The following is a 21,812-nucleotide window of genomic DNA, read 5'->3' on the forward strand; positions in this document are numbered from 1 at the left end:
AGTGATATAATACACCTTTCAGATACAAAAATATAATGTGAAAGTTTACAACTCAAACTAGGCTTCTTGTTTTCTGGATATGTATCTCGGGTATAGAATAAGAATATGTTTTTTCAGATGATAAAGAATTGACGTGAAAGTATTGGCCACAAATCTGAAATAGTGAGTTGTATTTATATGCAAAATTCTAACATATTTATTTTCAAACAAAGAATAAGATAGATAAGATTTGAATACAAGTTTGTTTGAAAATATTTGAATGGATACTTGAGAAACTAATCTGTTAGTTGTTTGAAAAAGGTAAACCAAGTAAAAGATATGATTTGAGTAATTCAAACTTGGTTTATAAGATATGGTTTGTTTGAGATAAGTTTAAAAGATATTTATCCAGTCAAAACAAGATTTACATAAAACCCTATTCCTTATCTTGCAAAACATCCGGATAAGTATTGTTGAATCATCCTTATTGCATTAATCCATTCTGTTGAGACATCATCAGAAATCATGAAATTAACAAATATAACTAGTATGAAAACAAATATCATCTAAAATATACACAAATATATATTTTATCATATAAGAAAAGTTTTAAAAATTTAAAACAACCGTGACTTGTAACCCAACAAAACAAATCCAAACCTCTTTATTCCATTTTAGGTAGTTCGAATTAGCGAATTTTGACAGTTTTCGGTGTAGTTCGATTACTCAAATCGGGAAATGAAAAAAATACATTTTTAGTTAAATTTTGCTTCTTCTTTCTTGTCGAGGTTAAAATTTTCTTCGTATTAACCCCAAATAACAAACATTTAATAACTTGGTCATCAATTTAGTTGCAAGGAAAAAATATTAATTGTAAAAAGTAGTATTACAACAAATTAACATTACTGATGGAAAAATATGATAAGTTGAACACTGAATTTTTGATCAGATTTAGCGGCAATTTAGTTTGTGATTAATAAGATAAAATTACTTTATGTTATATATAATCATTAAGCCACGTAGTCACAACCCTAAATTTGAAATCGAAACCAACCCGTAACCCCGTTTTGAAAATAGTTGAATCGGAATTGCAAACCACATTTTAGCTTCGGTTTGAATCATGATTATTCGTAGTATTAAAGGGTTATTCAATGATGACGGTGACCGGCTTTGAAGAAATGAGGATGTGGAAAAATTTGTAATTAATTCGGGCTTTTCAAAATGTCCGGATTTTTATCCGGGCCGAACCGGGTTTTCATTCAGGCTTTTTTAGATCCGGATTTTTATTCGGGTTTTGTTAAATCGGGTTTTCGGGTTTCGGGCCGGATTTTCGAGAAAAAAGAGAGGTCCATTTAAGGCCCACAGGCCGGGCCGGACTTTTTTCCGAATCAGGTTTTTCAGGCATTTTCTGAATCGAATCGGATCGGGATTCAGATTTTTTAAACATCTCTACTAATTAATTTGACAGATTTTTTACTGTAGGCCAATTTACAGACTTTGAATTAGCAATGTAGGAACAGAGAGAATAGGGTCAGAAGACATGAATGTTGAATTAAGCCCATTACCATCGAATGAATAAAATAAAACATGCTCAATTTCAGATGCACTCCCAAGGCACCAGGACTATATCCTAATTAATTTGCTTATAGTTACAGAATCGACACCTTATATAAAGCTCAGATTGTAATAAAATAAAAGATAAAATAAATGGCAAAAGTTAGTTTCCAATCATCAGCAATATCATTTTTTATAGAGCGCTACTCGATGAATATATAAAGTTCAAAGTAAATAATGTAACAAATTGTGTAGCTTACCAAAAAGAAAACCCAAAACACTGTTAAAAAGCCATGAAATTCTCAGTACACCAAACATCTACTATGAACTGATTGCAACCCCCACCACCCATGCACACATACAAGTTTCTTGCACTCGAAAATTACGACATCCCAAAATTAACACTGCCGCACGATACTGACTAAGACCCACAGAAATATGTTAATTATAGTACATATTTCATCATCAAATTCAAGGCGATAGAGCGCTACAGGGAACATTACTAGTACTACATTTGCACTGTCCAACTGCAATAACTTTTCATAGTAAATATATTTATTGAAATAATAATTAAAAAAAACCTAAACCATGTGATCCTGCAGATTACTAAATTTTCGAAACAGATGTACAACAGGTACTCTAATTGGCGTTTACTCAACGTAGATGGCTCCGCTTTTTCACTAGTATAAACTTGCGCTAGATGACAATGTTGGCACTATCAGATTCAGGGAAAAGCACAATTTACAGATTAGTGGAAGGGGGTACCTATAATCAAACACCCTTCTAAATCCAACTTACATCACTGCTGAGATATTGAATCTGGTATACCCTGAGACGTCCGACTCTTGATCTGATAGACCTGCTTCACCTGCTTTTCCTGTTTGATACTAGTAGTTCCAACTGTGGATCCAGATATCCATCTACTTGGTGGGGATGGAGGTGGACCAATGTTTTGCACAAACTGTTGTTGCAGGTTTGGTGATTGACCTGGATTTGGCATCCGCATTGGTGCCGCTATATGTTGTCTACTTCTACCACCACCATCCATCGTCAAACTAGACATTCCATTTCCAATGTTTAGGCACTGATCTTGATATGAGAACCTCTCTTGCCCCTTGAAATTCTGCCTAGTCCCTTGATACCCGTTTGAGGCATAACTGGGCTTGGGGCTTCTAACTATTCCTTCAGGTGCATGATAGTAGTTGGGATCCTTAGAAAATCTTGGTTCATATCCCAATGGGCCAGCTGCTCTTGGCCTATATGTTGCATGATTACTTGGGTAATTTCTATGCAACGTTTGTCCAGAAAATCCCGACGATATTTGACTAGATTTGACATTTAGTGAATTTCTTAGTAGCCGATGGGCTGCTTCTCCCAGCTGAGGGCCAGATATTGACCCTGGTACTTGTGGCCTGAAAGCAGATGGCTACATGTAAGGAAATTATGTATAGAGAGAGTGCATAAGCCACCGTTTATAATTACCGATCTCGGCTTTGTTGGCGCCGGCCGCTATTATCATCATGCCATAGCACAGGCAACGGCTTTATGTCGAATGATTTCAAAATCTGTAGGAAAAGATTTAAAGGTTAAGCATGAACTCATGAGAACTAAGAAGTTGCCACTTAAAAGTACAGATTAGCGTAACCGTGAGAAACTTACAAATATAAAAAAGCCATCTAATTACTTAAATGTTCAATTTGATTTTACTATAAGAGACCCTATATTAACCAAATACATCTCTTTGATTTACAAATATCACCAAAAATTATTCACAAAAAAGTTGTGATGAACATACCCTTCCGGGCGTAGCTACTCCTTTAGGAGGAAATGTAAGGTGCTGATGAGGTACCGGGTTCAAAAACGATACATTTCTGCCAAGTAAAAACATAAAAGTCAGAAACAATAAATCTTAGTGTTTGGTTCAGTAACCACAATCCCAGAACTTACAGAACATGGTTATTACTAATGTCTGGCAGTTCACGAACAGGGGAAGGAACTACAATTCTACATTCATTCCTCTCGCACAAAAAAATAAATCCATTCATTCCACCACTACAATATTGCCACAAATAGAAGAATACTTTAAAGCATAATCAAAACAAATTTATTAGGTTTTTGCAAGGAAACACAGCACACAAAAAGTTAGACCCTAACCTTGCATTTGAGTCGATTGGCCAGGGAATTCTTTGGTTTAAAGGCACTTGGTTAACGAAGTTGTAGTATGAGAATATATGGGGATATAATGAATGACAAGGACTGACGTACAGCAAATCGTACATGACCCTATTTCGTATTTGCTCCTCCTCCTGCATGAAATTTGAAGTTAGGCAGTTGAGAACACCCACAACAGTTAATTCAGAAGAATCAATCAGGTGTTATCTTTAAAATAAATGCAACTCAGACAGTTAAAACATTGACAACAGAATTTGAAGTGTACATTTATTAAAATTCAAATTTGGCAAACTATTAGAAACTAAATACTGCTTTCATAAATTAATAATATCAGTCAATCACATATGAAAACTCTTGGAATAACTGTTAGAAATCCACAAATTTGACTTGCATTTCAGATTTGAGTGAGCATTACTCACCAAAAATATAATAAAATAATAAAGAACGAATAAACTGATATTAGCATGCAGTACAGTAACCGGAAAGATAACATACAAGAGCATGGCTTTTGGTATGACGTTACAAAAGTTCACTAGCCAACTATTTTATAGACACCAAAAAAACCTCAAATAAGAAATGTCAAGTGTAACTCATATAATAATTTTACAACTATAGAGTCATAGACCTACGTACAAATCCTTTGATTATTCTTCTACTACAATCTTGATTCTTACTACTAATTTAACTACTCAATATTAACTAAAATACCTAATCAATTACAACTAATTTCTCTGAAATAATAAAATATAACTTAAACAAGTTGATTTATATTTATTAATTCTTTTTACTGTGTCATTCTCGTCTCTTTTGAAAAAAGAATTTGAAAAGAGTTTAGAAATAAGGAAATCCACAATCACCTCCAAAAGTGTTATCTACAATAATACTTAAAATAATCACGTTCAATTCCTCATCAATAATCATCTCCAAGCTTCAATATGTAAATATTGCAGTCAAATTTCAGAAAGAGATATATTACAAAATAAAAAAAATACATATATTAATAAAAGATCATTCGTACTGTTAAAGAGTCCTCGAGCTTCCTTGTTTCGGCAATCAGTTTCTTCTCATCAATGAATGGCAATTTCACAATACCCTGAATTCAAAGGACATTTTCAAGGCCACTTCAAATGAGCACACAAACAATAAAATGCATCATTCTGTTTACGCAAAATATCATGCGTTCAGATTTAAGTAGAAAACCTGCCAAGCGAACCGCTTCCCATTCATGTCAATTGCAAAATCTGACGAATAATTTGAACAATCAATTACATTTCAATTATATATTTGTAAATATATATATATATATATGTGTGTGTGTGTGTGTGTATGAATATTAAAGTTAAGGAGGGAAATAAACATCAAACATATGAGAAAAAGCAGCTTAAACATTGTAAAAAGAAACTATTACCAGAAGGATAAAACTCGCAAATAGGTGAGGATGGATCAGTCATTAAATTCCTGAATTTTCTAGGTAGAGCACTTGAACTGTAAAATGACAAGCTTAAAGGTATAAACATACAATGCTCATAATATAACAAGAAAGCTACTTCAAAAGTATCGCACATAAGAAAAGGTATAATGAATTTAATAATTATTTTTCGAGAAACTATAATGGACCTTGCAGCTGGTAAGGTTCCCATGAGTTGATCAAAAGGTTTAAAAGGCTCTCCGGGAAAGAACGAAATTTCCAAATCAGCTAAATCTTTAAGATCGGAAGCAAACGGAGCATAATGATATGGATAAAACCTGATAAAACCAGCAAAGAAATCTGAATTTTTCTTGAGTTGCATATAAAATGAAAAAAGTATATGGAACATACATGAGTGAACAAATTTCCCTTCCTCTTCTTCCAGTAATATATACTAAGCTTTCGGATTCCACATAACGTCATATTACCAACAGCCCAACGGCATTCTCGATCAAATTAAAACTTGGGTCAAAAATAGATTTTAGAACCAATACCAGTCCTTATATATTTGTTTAATAACCAACCTATTTGTTTAATAAACAACTCATATTTAAGAATATAATGTTTTGCTACACAACACATGTTTGTTTTATAAGATATATATACTTTTTTGAAGATTTACTTGTGTTCATAAAAGAGCAAAATATGATCACTATGTAGGTTCAAAATAACTGTCTTATTCCGCACAACAAAATGCTTTTTTGTAAATTACATAACATTTGCAAGAAAGAATAACTATGCAAAGAAAATTGTTATTTTCAAAACAAAAAAAAATACATTTACCTTTTAATGTTTTCTGCACAACACAATATTTTTTTTGTAAATTACATTATATTTTTTTAAAGAATGTATTGTTATCATACTAATTAAAAAAATTAAAAATTAACTCGCAAAAAGTATAAAAATAAGTCATTTACCCAAAAAAAATTGTATTACATAGAATAAAAATAGATAATTTTTAGTCCTAAAATTTGGTCAGTTTCCAGTTCGAAGTGGAACATGACCTTAGAGATCACACTATTAAGATACACTAATTATGTATTACTATGAAATATTCTCATCAAGTAGATACAGAGGCACTTGACTTTTTCCCTTAAAATAACTTCATAAATAAATCAAATAATCTAAAATGTGTAGAGCTTGAATAACCATCATCCAAACTTCACTACCTAGCCAGATTCAAGGAGCACTACTAAGTGAATATTAGATGAGAAACCTAAGGTCTTCTGCTAAAACAAAAAATTAAAATTTTAAGATAAGTAACAAGATACCGACCATTGCCACGAGCAGACACCCTGATAGTAATAGCGACAAACCCAGCATAAACCTTCCACATAATGCAAAACCTGCACATAGGTAATGTGCATAATTTGAGCAGTCGCCTCATAATTCATTTTTCTTTTTTTTTGCTAAACATCATAATTCATTTTGTTTATACAGCCACACAAACTGGTGGCCGATTCGCAAAGAGATAGTTACCAAGAAGTTTAAAAAATCCAAGAAAAAGATAGTGAACAGGGTAGAAACTAGATCAAACTATCTATCAATAGTTTTTACTAAATACACTTGCTAAAAATCCTTAAATTATAAAGATGTCTCCATCTGGCAGTACAAGTGTTAAAGATAAAGATGTAGCTTACAGCTGCTTATCTCCACTGACAAAAAAGCTTGTGGACAAGAAGTTAACTAAGCATCCAATAGTAGGGCTACTTACATAAATACATTTTGCCCATGATGTCCAACTGCTAGGCCTGCTAGGCTACTACACAGATAATTCTGGAAATTGGACTAGTCACAATTAAACACATTGTGGACTGAGAGTCTCAGAGTATTGTTTAAGTGATACATACTAGTGCATAAAAAATGCAGTACTAGAAATTACATAAAAAATTTAACTCCAATGTTTTACCAACAAGTTTATTGCGTATTTGCGTAGCAGAATTCTGATAGTACTTTTCATAAAAGGACTGATGGTTGAGGTTTTCGAAGGAAAACAGCATTAGAAGAAAAATAAGTCATAATTAACAGACTACGAATATAGATGTACCCCTTCCATTGCACAGAGTGGGATTCAAATGCCATTTGGGTTGAATTTGACAGGTTCAAACTACATTTTTTTGGAGTTTGGGAGAAGTAGGATATTTACTACTGGTGCATGTGACCTCTATTGGAAAATGCTTCGCCAACACTTTCCGAATCCTGAGAAACAGGTTATTTGTTTTACTCACAGATAGAAACAGATGTTTGTGGCAGCTTTCTGAAGGCTTTACTTGTGAATATAAGGAAGGTGGCAAACTTGTTAAAAAGAGAGGCATGGTGCCATGGTCAGTACTAAATTTCTAATACTAGATCAAGTGCATAGGAGAGAGTTTTATTGTAGATATTTTGCAATTAAATCCTATTGTTGGTCATTCATAGACCATAGTAATGTTAGTAAATTTTTGCATTCAATTTAATGTTGAAGTTTGGATCATCCCGAAGTTTTAGTATTCACATTTCTTTGGCAATGCCTAGTACACTTTGTAAGAGGATGCAGATTGCAGGCCTGAAGGGAGGTGAAGTATAGCTTGAAGGATAGAGGATCAACAAAATTGATGCTGCATTGCTTCGGTGGATCGTATAAGTTATAAGAGAATATTAACAAAGATAATTTGAAGAGTTTGCAGCCAATGTCTCCATGTTAGGCTACTATTTGAGATTGCATTCATCTAGCTATATCAGGCAATCAAAAATAATACGTTTATGGAATTTTGTAACACATATCCAGCTAAGAAGCCTAATGCACACAACTTTCTTTGATGCTTAGGAAAAAAAATTGTGCTCATTTTCTCCAAGCAGAGCTGCCAATTCAGTTTCATGTTTGCATAATACTTCAGTTTGCCCCCATTTTGCAATAACAGTGCGTCATTTACATCAACACAATTGATGAATTCAATATTCAAGTTCTAGGAAATTATTGAGAAGCAATTAAACTGTAAATAAGCATATATCAAGTACTGGTAGAACTTACAACGTCTCTTTTGATTTCAGCAATTTGGTTTATATCCGATAACTCGAATTTCTCGCAGTAATACCTTTCTTTATAACCAGGTTCCCCTAACTTCACCTGAAAGCCGCAGAAGGTACCAGATGTTAAACGTCAATATAAGACCAGATAAAATAAATTACATTATGTTAATCTAACAACTCAGACTGTTGAAAGACTTTATCAAATAGTGCACATTGTCAAGTAACCAACTCTCACAACACCTTAAGGTGTTAGGAGGCCTTGATTGCATCACAAAAGGCTATCGTCAAGACGTCAACACTCCCCCTCACACGTATGAGTAAACAATCGGAGAATAGCAAACAGACTAATAAACAATCAAACAAATTTATTTACACAACTTGGTGTGGGATGATACGAGGGTTCAAAGCCTACACGTCTGCCCAAACCGAGCTCATGTTAAGTAACCAACTCTCCCAAAAACTATAAAGTGTTAGTAGGATGCCTTAATTGGATCACATACTAATATACTATACTCAACAAAAGTATACCTTACCAGAAATATAACAGACACGTTTTCTATTTCATAGACTCCTAACAGCATGACCACTGTAAACATACACGGGGGGGGGGGGGGGGGGGGGGGGATAAAGACCTGTATCTTCTTCCACAGACATGGTCATCACCTCCTAAATTGTTACCTATTACCTTCTGACTTGGAATGCCGAAATAAAAAAACCACGAGGGTTTAAAGTCTTCAATCGCAATGACTAACAAAATTTACCAAAGGAAACCAAAGCCAAAATTGATATCTTGTAGGGTGGCTATTTACTGAAGGAAAAATCTACATAAACAACATCAACCCAATATTGCATCCAAACTTTTTAAATAGAGACAAACCTTGTCAACAGCCACAGCTTGAGTTGCATCTTTAACTTCTTTCCTTGCTTTATTTCGCATCTCTTCATTGTTCTCTTGTGCCTGAATACAATAACAATATATGGAGAGAAAAAATTCATCCCACTGAACCTAATTCCCATTATGCATAGTATTAAAACTGAAAACTAGATACATTTAAGCAATTACATGTTACGTCAAACCTAATTAGAAAAAATGCTGCAATTTTCAATGGAATGTGTAAAAGCCCTATAATTGTAAAAGTGCATTTACGAATTAAAGCAAATGTAAATCATTAGAAATGACCTAACACTCCTAAGCTACACATCAAGACATCAAAATGACGGATTTCAGTTTGTTGAAATAATCATATATATATATATATCATATGATTAAACGAAGGTGCCGAAACATGTTCAGCAAATTGAGAAAATAGCGATCAAGGTGCATAAACTTTTATAGAGTAGTGCAAACATCTACAATATAGTTTCTTCAAGTGTAACAAACGATTGAATGTCGTATGTAACTAGATCAATATCCAAAAATATAACATATATACTTTTGGTCATTGCCAGACAGACCTTCTGCAGGCGAGCTCGCTTTTGAAAGATTTGATCTTCGTAAACTGCAACTGCCTGAATGAAGTGTTCAACTCTATCAAGCAAAACCTGAAATACATAAGGGCAGGATAAAGATGAACCAACCTCAGTCTATAGTATTACCTTGACTACGTAAAAAGTACTCAACACAGTCAGAAAATTTTAACATGCCAGCCTTTTTCCTCTTTTTGTGAGTGTTATGTATTAAAGTTTCCAATACTCATATCATTTAAGACCAAACTGATACGAAACTACTAAGACAATATCCTCACAACCAGGAACATCTGATGATAAGAGAAATAAATGTACACTTGGATACATATCTTCACATCAAAACACATTCTTATGAATATTTTTATATTACGAATGATTCCAATAACAACCAAGAATGTACAAACCTAAAATGCAATGGTTATCGAAATCTTAATGTCAATATAAGACTGGATATCAAAATTCCAAAACACCGAATTATATTGTCTCTAGGGTGCGGACACAAGCCTCCATGGTCAATGATACTCTATAACCCAAGGTCATGCATCAATTCTTTTTTAAGGCACCTTACAACGATAACATATAGATAACTATGTCAGGTAAAAATAGTTACCAAGCTTGCATTCAATCTCCACAAGTTTCTATTGAACTCAAAGAACCATTTTAACTTAAGTTCAATATAATAATCTCAAATATTACATTGTGGCTCACTCCTAGGAGGTCTGTGATGGGCATATGACAGAGCCATTCAATTTTTCTCCCTATGTAGTTTAATTAAGTTAGCTATTGTTCCATGAAAATATTTCTTTATAGGATATCTATTACCTATACATGCGTTAACATCAATATAGAAACAGCACCTTCTCGTTTATTAACATCCTACGTTTTCATATGTCGTCTTTCAATTAGTCAATGTGTCCAAATTTTGGTTCAAGGATCCGTTCGGCAATTACGAAGTGTATATTTCCAATAAGGATACGGCCGTACTGCAGCCAAAACCGTAATTTTTCATTTAATTTTAAAGTCTCAGGTTGGATCTCGGATTCTGCAAAAATTCAGGGACCATTGTTCAATATTTTTTAAGCACTAAGCCACTAACTGTAATTTTACAAAATATCATCCTACCCAGACCACAAGATTAACCACAGTTTTCTCGCAACTTATCTGGTTCCTACTTTAAAAACTAAAAGAGATAAAATCAGTCTGATCAATCTTCACTACACGGATATTTCTTGATGTGAATATGAAAGGAAATTTGGTTGAGGATCAGCCTATTAATCTGTTGCTCACTACAATGGGGTTTGACAATGACAAGAGACAAATATGGGTCACAAAGCTTACTTGGACAACAAAGCATGATAAGCATGATGAAGGAACGGATGAAGCTTTGCCACTCAGCTCAACAACCAGCATGGGCTGACCTATTTTGGCTTATATAATTAATAATTCGACTTTTGGCTTGCAAGTTTTTACCTTTCAGTTGAAAGGGTTTTTCTTGCTTTAAGCACTTAAAATTTTATTTTCCTATTTGGATTCTGTTTTTATATGTTTTCTATTTGGATTTGGATTTTAAATTTGTTTCCTGAAAGGATTCAGATATTGGCTAATTCAAGCTGATATTGAATTTCTCTTGGAATTCTGTTGGGTTTAGGTTATTGGTTAAGCCTATAAATACCCCTCTCATGTAATCTTTTAAGATATATGTGATGATTATGTTTTGAGATAAACTATGATTAGTTTTCTTTCTTCTAAACTTCAATTACTGGATTGTTTTGAAGGTTAGATTCAAATTACTTAGTTTCTGGATTGATCTAAGGAATTTGAGATTCAAAGTTCACGTTTCTGGATTGATCGTGTTCGTTGAAATATCCTTTTCTTCTTGCTTTTGTTTTTTTGTGGTGCGATCCACATCAATTTGGTATCAAGAGCCAAGGTTTTTTTTCTCCAATTTCCTAATAGTTGGGAGATCTTGGTTCTGAAAAAAAAATTACTATTCACGGGTACTGTTCACGGGTTACTGTTCACGTGCACTGTTCATCAGAATTTTTTTCCCCTTCATATTTTTGATATGGCTACCGATGAATTACTCATGAAATTAATTAAAAAATTGGAGGATATAGATGTACGAACGGAAAAGCTTGCTGATTCAACAGAGTCTAGATTGGAAGCGGTTGGTAAACTTTTACTTAAGGTGCAAAACGACAAGACACATGGTGAACTTGTTGATTCGGGTGATTTTGTTTCACCTAAAGAGAAAAGCTTTAAAATTGATGACCGTGGGATTAAACTTGATGATTTTACAGGATTAGGCAGCCCAGCCCAGACGATTTTCTTGAATGGGTTCGACGAGTTGAGAAGATTTCTGATTATAAGCGGTTTGATGATAAGACACGATTTCAAATTGCTACGATCAGACTTACAAAGAATGCAGGATTATGGTTTGAGAACCTGAAGGCAAGAAGAGCTAGATCTGGAAAAGAAAAGATCATGACTTGGACAACTTTAAAGAAAAAACTTCGTGCAAGGTATCTTCCGGATGATTACGAACAGGTACAATACTTGAAGCTCGCCTCCCTTTCTCAAGATACAATGAGTGTTTCAGAGTATGTTGCTGAATTTGATAGATTATGCTTAATTTGTGACTTGGCGGAAAAAGAAACAATGAAAATTGCAAGGTTTATTCGTGGATTAAAACGACCTATTGCTAAAAAGGTAGAATTACATTCATATAGCTCGTTTAATGATGTTTGCAAGCTAGCTATGAAAATAGAATCTCATCAAGAAGAGGAGAAACCGAAATCTACTTTTAAAGGGTTTGGGTCTGGTACTTCCAAAGGGGTTGGACAGTTTAAATCTAATTTTTCCGATGACTCTACACAAGCTTCGCTGAAAAGTCAATCGACTGGCTTTACTGCACAACCAGAGACTTCTTCATCGGCCGAGAAAAAGGTTGAAAGGCAGAAAGTGTATGTGTCTAAAGAAGAGTGTGATAGTCGACGAAAGTGTTTTAATTGTCAAGGTAAAGGACATATTGCAAGTGAGTGTCCTTCTAGAAGAACTCTTACTATAAAGCAATACATGGAGTGGGATGCAGAGGAACAGTTCTTACAATTTCTCCCAGAAGTGACTCAAGAGAAATTAGTCAATAATGACGGAGATGAACTTGCTTATGCAGAGAATGAAGCTAATTTGCTTGTTGTTCGTAGGATTTTACACACAGAGACTACACCAAATACTGATCAACGAGAAAACTTATTTCACACAAGGTGTAAAGTTGGGGATCGGACTTGCAATATGATTATTGATAGTGGATCATGCACGAACGTTGCATCCATTGACATGGTCAATAAGCTAAATCTTCCAACTTGTGTTCATGAGAAACCATATAAGTTGAATTGGCTTGATGACTCGAAGGGTTTAGATGTGAAAAAGCAAGCCTTGGTGAGTTTTTCGATTGGTAGTTATAAGAATGAATTATGGTGCGATGTGATTCCTATGAGTGCATGTCATCTTTTACTTGGAAGACCATGGCAGTTTGATAGAAAGGTAATGCATGAAGGTGATACTAATGTTTATTCGGTACAAGTTGGGAGTAAACGTATTAAACTTCAACCTTTGGCTCCTAATGAGTATTATGAACATATGCGTGATTCAAAGAAGAAAACTAGCTTATTTTTGTCGGGAAAAGAATTTGAAAAGGAGGCGGCTACAAATGGGGGTATAGCATATGCTTTGTTTGTAAAGAAAATAACTCCTAATCAAGGCGATTCAGATCCACTTCTTCACGATTTGCTCGCTGAATTTGGTGATGTTTTTCCAGATGAGTTACCTACTGGTTTACCTCCAGTACGAGGAATCGAGCATGCAATTGATCTTATTCCTGGTGCTCCTTTACCTAATAAACCTGCTTATAGATGTGATCCAGAGGCCTCTAAAGAGCTTCAGAGACAAATTGAAGATTTGATTGAAAAAGGTCTTGTACGCGAGAGTATGAGTCCTTGTGCGGTTCCCGCTTTGCTAGTTCCAAAGAAGGATGGAACATGGAGAATGTGTGTTGATTCTAGAGCGGTGAACAACATTACCATCAAATATCGTTTCCCTATGCCTCGATTAGAAGACATGCTTGATGAGTTACATGGTGCGACAATTTTCTCTAAGATTGATCTTCGAAGTGGATATCATCAAATGTGGATTCGTGAAGGTGATGAATGGAAAACAGCTTTTAAAACTAAACAAGGATTATATGAGTGGATGGTGATGCCTTTTGGTCTTTGCAATGCCCCTAGCTCCTTTATGCGGCTCATGAATGAGGTACTTCGTCCTTTCCTAAACAAATTTATCGTTGTCATTTTTGATGATATTCTGGTTTATAGTAGAGATAAATTTGAGCATATGCATCACCTTAGACTTTTGTTTGAAAAGTTGCGAGACCAGAAACTTTTTGGTAAACTCGAGAAGTGTTCTTTTATGGTATCGCGTATCTCGTTTCTTGGTTATATTATTTCTGATTGTGGAGTACAAGTTGATCCTGAAAAGGTTATAGCTATTTCTTCCTGGGTTGTTCCTCAAACCGTGCATGAGGTGCGGAGTTTTCATGGATTGGCTTCTTTTTATAGAAGATTTATCAAAAACTTTTCTTCTATTACGGCTCCTATTACCGAGCTACTCAAAAAGGGTGAGTTTGAATGGTCTAATCAAGCTCAAAAGGCATTCGATGAGATTAAGGAAAAGCTTTGTAATGCTCCAGTTTTAGCCTTACCAAATTTCAATACATTATTCGAGGTTGAGTGTGATGCAAGTGGAGTTGGTATAGGTGCTGTGTTGATTCAAGCAAAACGACCTATTTCATTTTTTAGTGAAAAGCTGACTGGCACAAAACACAACTATTCGAATTATGATCGTGAGTTTTATGCTATTGTCCGAGCATTGGATCATTGGTCGCATTATTTGCGTCCCAAACCTTTTGTGCTATATTCTGATCATGAAGCGCTAAAGTACATTAATGGACAGCAAAAGTTGAACTATCGTCATGCTAAATGGGTGGAATTTCTTCAATCTTTCACATTTTCCTCAAAATACAAAGAAGGAAAGTCTAATGTCGTGGCAGATGCTCTTTCAAGGAGGGCATATTTGTTAGCTATGGTTGATGCTCGAATTCTTGGTTTTGAGCTTCTTAAAGGCTTATATGCATCTGATGTTGATTTTGCACAAGAATTCAGTTCTCCAACTCGGAATTACACCATTCAAGATGGGTTTCTTTTTAAGGGGAATAAGCTTTGTATTCCTAATTGTGGTGTGCGTGAGTTACTTGTTCGTGAAGTACATAGTGGTGCTATTGCCGGCCATTTTGAGGTGCATAAAACTTTGGATTTGTTAAATGAGAGTTTTTTCTGGCCTCGAATGATTCGAGATGTTCAATCAGTGGTTTCTAGATGTGCTACTTGTCAAAAGGCCAAAAGTACATTTTCTAAAGGTTTGTATACTCCACTTCCTGTTGCTGAAGTTCCGTGGGATAGTGTAAGTATGGATTTTATCATTGGTTTGCCAAGAACACAAAGAAGGAAGGATTCTATAATGGTTGTCGTTGATCGTTTTTCAAAGATGGCTCACTTCATTCCAATGACTAAGATGGATGATGCACAACATGTTACTGATCTCTATTTTAAGGAGATTGTTCGTTTGCATGGTATTCCACGAAGCATTGTTTCTGATCGAGATTCAAAGTTTTTGAGTCACTTTTGGAAGTGTTTATGGAGATGGCTTGGAACTAAGTTGCTATTTAGCACATCTCATCATCCTCAGACGGATGGCCAAACTGAGGTGACTAACAGGACTTTAGGTACCTTACTTCGTGGATTAGTAGGCAAGACTCAAAAGGACTGGGATATCAAGTTATGTCATGCCGAATTTGCTTATAATCGATCTCATTCTTCTACTACCTCCCGTTCTCCTTTTGAAGTGGTTTATGGATTAACCCATTTCTTCCAATTGATTTGCTTCCTTTACACAAAGATGATATTCACACTGATGCCAAGAATCGTTTGGATGTCTTTAAGAAGACCTGTGAGCAAGTAAAAGAGAGGATTGAGAAGATGAATGCACTTTACAAGGCTCGAGCCGACAAGAGGCCTAAGCAACCTGTATTCAAACCTGGAGATCTTGTTTGGGTTCATTTGCGAAAAGAAAGGTTTCCAAGCAAAAGAAAGAACAAGCTTATGCCAAGGGCAGATGGTCCATTTGAGGTACTTGAAGCTTATGGAGATAGCGCTTACAAGATAGATCTACCAAGTAACTTTGGCGGTGTTAGTGCAACTTTTAATGTGGGTGACCTTTCTCCTTACTTGGATGATGTGAATTTGAGGGCAAATTTTTTTGATGAGGGGGAGAATGATGTGAATATGAAAGGAAATTTGGTTGAGGATCAGCCTATTAATCTGTTGCTCACTACAATGGGGTTTGACAATGACAAGAGACAAATATGGGTCACAAAGCTTACTTGGACAACAAAGCATGATGAAGGAACGGATGAAGCTTTGCCACTCAGCTCAACAACCAGCATGGGCTGACCTATTTTGGCTTATATAATTAATAATTCGACTTTTGGCTTGCAAGTTTTTACCTTTCAGTTGAAAGGGTTTTTCTTGCTTTAAGCACTTAAAATTTTATTTTCCTATTTGGATTCTGTTTTTATATGTTTTCTATTTGGATTTGGATTTTAAATTTGTTTCCTGAAAGGATTCAGATATTGGCTAATTCAAGCTGATATTGAATTTCTCTTGGAATTCTGTTGGGTTTAGGTTATTGGCTAAGCCTATAAATACCCCTCTCATGTAATCTTTTAAGATATATGTGATGATTATGTTTTGAGATAAACTATGATTAGTTTTCTTTCTTCTAAACTTCAATTATTGGATTATTTTGAAGGTTAGATTCAAATTACTTAGTTTCTGGATTGATCTAAGAAATTTGAGATTCAAAGTTCACGTTTCTGGATTGATCGTGTTCGTTGAAATATCCTTTTCTTCTTGTTTTTGTTTCTTTGTGGTGCGATCCACAACAGAAAGACTCAACAGGCATTGAGGAACTCAGATAAACATTAACTTCTCTTTGATCTCTTTTATTGGATTATGGTCCACATCACAACATCATGGCACCGCTCTGATGGAACTGTTTCGTTAGAAGGTTATAGGCAGTGCTCTCTTGAAGCTGATTTAGGGGAGGCTCTAGAACAGTTGATTTTAAGTTCTGATATTTTGTGGTGGATGGCAGTTTAAGGTTCATTGATTCAAAAATCTTTTCTGTGAAAGGATTCGTGTCGTTAAAAGTCTTGCATGCTCATTTAGCGATTTCCTCCTGAACAATATCTTGGCGTTTGCAGCAATAACTCGGATAATCTAATGTACAGCAATATACTAAAATAAGTCTATGTTTTCCAATAAGAAAACCTATTAGAATAACTATTGATAAACCACATATTTGGGACAAAAATCAGGGATATCAATCAATTACAGCTAAAATTTAATCGTTCACCGGAAGCCGTAAGAATTCCATTCGTGGAACTTAATTACTCAAGTGATAAAGATAACAAATTATGTAACCGGAAACAGTGCATCGATGGAAGTTGGATCAGAAGATAAGAACCAGAAACAGTGCATCAACTGAACAGAAGATAAAAAAAATCCCAAAAAAATATATATATACCTCACCCGCATCAGTAAGATAACCACCCATTGCTGTAAATTCCCTTCTATAAACATGCATAAGCAGATTTATAGCACCCTGAAATCAATGAAACATTTGTTTTATAAATTATGAGCATGGATTAATATGAAGAAAGTTACAATTTGATTAAATACAATGTCTCAAGGCAATCAGAGAACATTATCACTCTAGTATAAGGTGGTCACTAATTATTATGGTTCAGAATATAAGCGGTACTAAATCACAAATATATATAAATATATACAAAAACCGTCTGAAAAAACACATTAAAGAGCTCTATCAATTATTTAATAATGTAACTGGGATGGGTAATAGCAGCAGCAATTTTTTAATTGTCAAGAAAATACAAGCAACGAAACTACGATGATGACAGAATATTTATACACACACACACACCCATACATGCCTACCACAGTTGGTCCATTTACATAAAGACTTTCATGTCTTCTAAACCACCATCTACATCTTCACCATTCAAATATTAATTTTAATCATAATTGATAATCTTTTCCCGGACTGAGTTGTTATCTGATCCCATTTCTTGAAATTACTACAGGTAAAAGACCTGCAGCTGCTGATAATACAAGCATAAAGGGGAATCAAGGAGTTGCTAATCTTTTCCTAGACTGAGTTGTGTTTTATATAAAAAAACATACATTTAGTTGCGGCATGTGAACTGCATTTTAACATCGACTCTTGTGCTTTTTACGATATGCCCCTTCAACAACACAGTCATGAGTCAACACTTCCATTAAATGCAAACCAGTATGGGTATTTCAGTTTCCCAAACTTTCACTTTCAGTAAATTCATACAAATGACATTGTTATATCCTTCTCCTTCAAATTATCCCTAGTATTGAAGGCCAAACATAGGTTCAAACTATTCTGAGATAATGCGATTATTAAAAAAATACAAACAAGAGATTTATTATAAATTGCATAAGTCTGTACTCTGTAAGGTAAATAAGCTGGTATTTCAGATGTACTAGGGAACCTTGGCAGAAGAGTTTTAAGCCATTTTCATTGTTGTTGATAGGTCTAACTGTAAAAATTGATCGAGAACAGCTTTTAGCCATTTAAAACCTTGTTTTTTTGGCTGAGAGGCTCAAAACTAGTCAGCAATTGTCTAACATGTGGGGAAGGTTAAAAAATTGACCAGATTATTATCTGAGCCGATGACTATTTCCTAATTGTTACAACTAGGTTCTATCAGATCTCGACTACTTGAATCACCCCAACTCGAATCATATTAAGAAAAAGAAAATTTTTAAAAACCCGAAAATGAATCCTGCTCAAATGGAGAAGAATGGACAAAACTTGGAAGACGCCGAGGCAGCTTGAGTCGTGAACGATTTTCATCTCTGGTAATAAGGAGATTATGCATCTTCTCCACTACTCTTAGAAAGATGTGTGTTTATGTAAATGTATATATTGAAGACTCATGTGTGTGTATATATGTCATCCTTTCATGTAATTTAATACGCACATGCCTTTAGATTTAGTTTTTTATTTAAAAGTATATATTATTTTCTCTTGCCCTTTTTTTACAAAAAAAAAAATAAATTATAAATAAATTAGCAACAAGCATATATTAATTTATTAAAAAGGTAAAAAAAAGTTTATTTATAAGATAATTTTTATGAACAAACACATTAAACTATAAACATGGATTTTTTGGCACTTTTGCATAATTAGATAAAGAAACAGATTATGCTCTATGCTGAAAGTTAAAAAGGGCTGAACTCCTGATGAGTAACATCTCTTCTCTAGAAAAACACATACCTCGCGTATTTCAAGTGTAGGCATATGAGGAAGAAAGTCGTTGCCAACGAAAAAACAAAGAAACACGAAATCGTCTACCAATCTTTCAAAATCAACAGCAGAAGTATGATTGGAAATCTCCAGATCATATTGCAAATACTCTCGCAAAATCCATATGTTCAAAAACTGCAAAATAAAGCTTATAAATGGCAAAACAAGGTGCATGTCATGTACATATGAAGCAACTTCGATAAGATATATTCGACACAAATAATCTCAAGCTTTTACAATCATAATGATTATCACCCCCGACCTGATACTTCTTCTTGTGTATAGGAATACTATCTAGAAGCTTCCCATTAGAATCACCACGGCAGTCAGCTGCAAGATGACCAACTTGACCACATTGGAAACACTTCTCCTGATGCCCAGGAAGAGTAATCACCTATGCATAGAACAAGTAATTTATATATTAACATACTTGGCTGTATTTACATCAATACTATTCAAAATTCTTACAAACTAACCTCCCTTAAAATTGAAAAGTGAACTTCATGAGTAGCTAGAGCTAACATGATTAGGTCTGCATCCTGATCATAACACCAATAAAGTTTGGGTCTCAAAATCAGAACATTAGTATGCAAAAGAAAATTTAATATCCATTAAAAGCAGACTACATATTGACAAAAGAACAAAACTAACAAAAAAAACCTTAATAGTTGATTAGATTTGCATACCAATCCATAAAGACAATGCCGAGTGTTAGGATTAAAACCAGGCTGATTGCGCTGCAATCGTATGTAGGACATTATCTTGTGCTCGCCCTCCCCAGGAACATTTGAATCGGAAAGAATAACCTTCAATAATCATCCAATCGGGCCCATAAATATATTAGGAGAGACAAAGTTCCTGAAACATATTTACTGAAAAAAGGATGCCCGGCAAGAATTACTCCCCAATGAAGGAATATCCAATCCACGCAGAACTATGGCCAAAGAATTTTCACCTTTGTATACTGCCAGCCTGGATTATGGTTTAATCTAGACTGTGCATAATACTGAAGTGCTACGGAAAGCACAGCCATGAACTGAGTGCCCGGTGTGATGACATTGGAATCAGATGTTTCTAACTTTTCTTTAGGAGCAAGTTTAGCCCCCTCGGCCTCAAACTCATTTCTCAACCTCTCCTCTTCAGCTTCCTTAGTGAGAAAAACCAGTAAACATTAATCTACGTATTTTCTCTAATTCACTACAAAAGAACAAGAAAATATAATAATCTTACTGCCTCAGCAGCATCTTTAGCAGCTCTGAATCGTCGAGACCTTTGCTGATTCATTTTAGCCCTCGGAGCCACCCCATCTACAGTAGCGTAATTATTATATAAGTGAAATCTGAGCTGTGCTGGCTCATTTTTTAAAATAGAAAAGTGAAGACTAAGCTTACCAATTGCCATATAAAGAAGTTGTCTAGGGCGAACCAACAAGAACAAATGGTCAATATACTCAAATATCGCCCTAAACACATCGTCATAAGTAGCAGGAGCGGGCTACAAATTTAAAACACCAAGTATCATATGTAGCACAATTCAATTATAAATCTAAAATTTGTAGAGAGAGAGTAAGGGAGAGAAGAGATAAAGAGGCACAGAGTGAGAGAGAGAGACGGAGGGGAGAGAGAGAGGGAAAGAGGGGGAGAGAGAGAGAGGGGAGAGGGGAGAGAGAGGGAGAGGGAGAGAGAGAGAGGGAGAGAGAGGAGATAGAGAGGAGAGAGGGGAGAGAGAGAGAGGGGAGGGAGAGAGAGGGGGAGGGAGAGAGAGAGAGAGAGAGAGAGAGAGGAGGGAGAGAGAGAGAGGGGGAGGGAGGGAGGGAGGGAGGGGGAGAGAGAGAGAGAGGAGGAGGGGGAGAGAGAGGGGGGAGTGAGGGGGAGAGAGAGAGAGGGGGGGAGGGGGAGAGAGAGAGGGAGAGAGAGAGAGAGAGAGAGAGAGAGAGACTCAACAACAATACCTTCCCTTCAGGATGAAAGCAAGGGTGAATAATTCCATTCATATCCAAGTACAAATTATCAAACTCCATATTATTAGGGTTAGGTTTCCATAAATCAACAGGTACAACCACTCCATTTTCCTCCTTAGCCTCTTCCTCAATCACATCAACAATTGAAAGTGGATATCGATCCACAAGCCACTTGTAAAACGCAGGCACTCCCATTTTGCTTCAATTGATTGAATTTGTTTAGATCAGGGCACGTATATATTTCAGGTGTAATATACAACACAACACAACAATTCTCAAAAGCAACCCGAGAATGTAAATGAAGTTGAATTGAACCCTAAAACTCTCTCTCTCTCGCTTTATCTCTCTATCTCTCTCTGGGACACTCTAGATAGATACAATTTTCTTTACACACGCCGGTACAACCCGGGTTTGGGTCTGAACGTCAGATTGAGAGGAGTTGAGGTTGACTTGACTCGTGCAAAAATAAATTAGCAAAAAAAATAAAGGACTCTCCAAAAAAATATATTTATTTGTATAAAAAAATTAGTTAGATTGGTATATTCAATTTAGATTTTAAAATTTTATTAAAATTAATGATATTTAATTTGAATTTTAAAAAAAATTATTAAAATATGGGCGTTGACCCTAATTATCACTTTTCCTAAAAAGTGGTTCAAACGGTACTTCTGA

At 35.1% G+C, this 21,812-nt stretch overlaps 1 protein-coding gene across 2 annotated transcripts; it reads right to left on the minus strand.

Annotated features, from left to right (window-relative positions):
* Window positions 1-1,970: 1,970 nt before the first annotated feature.
* Window positions 1,971-21,570, minus strand: LOC141668725 (5'-3' exoribonuclease 4). Of its 2 annotated transcripts, XM_074475715.1 has the most exons (22): window positions 21,132-21,570; window positions 20,572-20,674; window positions 20,411-20,487; window positions 20,136-20,327; window positions 19,867-19,986; window positions 19,657-19,719; window positions 19,443-19,574; window positions 19,151-19,315; window positions 17,348-17,425; window positions 9,638-9,724; window positions 9,060-9,140; window positions 8,184-8,279; window positions 6,449-6,519; window positions 5,323-5,451; window positions 5,114-5,190; window positions 4,906-4,946; window positions 4,724-4,798; window positions 3,688-3,839; window positions 3,481-3,585; window positions 3,329-3,404; window positions 3,016-3,098; window positions 1,971-2,945 (listed from the first exon to the last, which is right to left on the minus strand). In XM_074475715.1, exons 1-22 carry the CDS (start codon window positions 21,333-21,335, stop codon window positions 2,333-2,335), a joined length of 2,820 nt encoding a protein of 939 aa, XP_074331816.1. In that variant the 5' UTR covers window positions 21,336-21,570; the 3' UTR covers window positions 1,971-2,332. The 2 variants fall into 2 exon arrangements, with proteins under 2 accessions (XP_074331816.1, XP_074331817.1); XM_074475716.1 differs by lacking the exons at window positions 20,572-20,674; window positions 21,132-21,570 and having other exon boundaries at window positions 20,136-20,323.
* Between the last annotated feature and the right edge of the window lie 242 nt (window positions 21,571-21,812).

Source organism: Apium graveolens, chromosome 6 (assembly GCF_009905375.1).
Source record: "Apium graveolens cultivar Ventura chromosome 6, ASM990537v1, whole genome shotgun sequence".
NCBI lineage: Eukaryota > Viridiplantae > Streptophyta > Magnoliopsida > Apiales > Apiaceae > Apium > Apium graveolens.

Bases quoted from the DNA above. Each gene is read 5' to 3' on its own strand.
- LOC141668725 (XM_074475715.1), bottom strand. From the start codon at position 21,335: ATGGGAGTGCCTGCGTTTTACAAGTGGCTTGTGGATCGATATCCACTT. The intron at 19,720-19,866 runs GTATGCAAATCT...TGTTATGATCAG, and splicing joins GGCATTGTCTTTATGGATTG to GATGCAGACCTAATCATGTT. The intron at 3,586-3,687 runs GTTAGGGTCTAA...GCAATATTGTAG, and splicing joins CCAATCGACTCAAATGCAAG to TGGTGGAATGAATGGATTTA.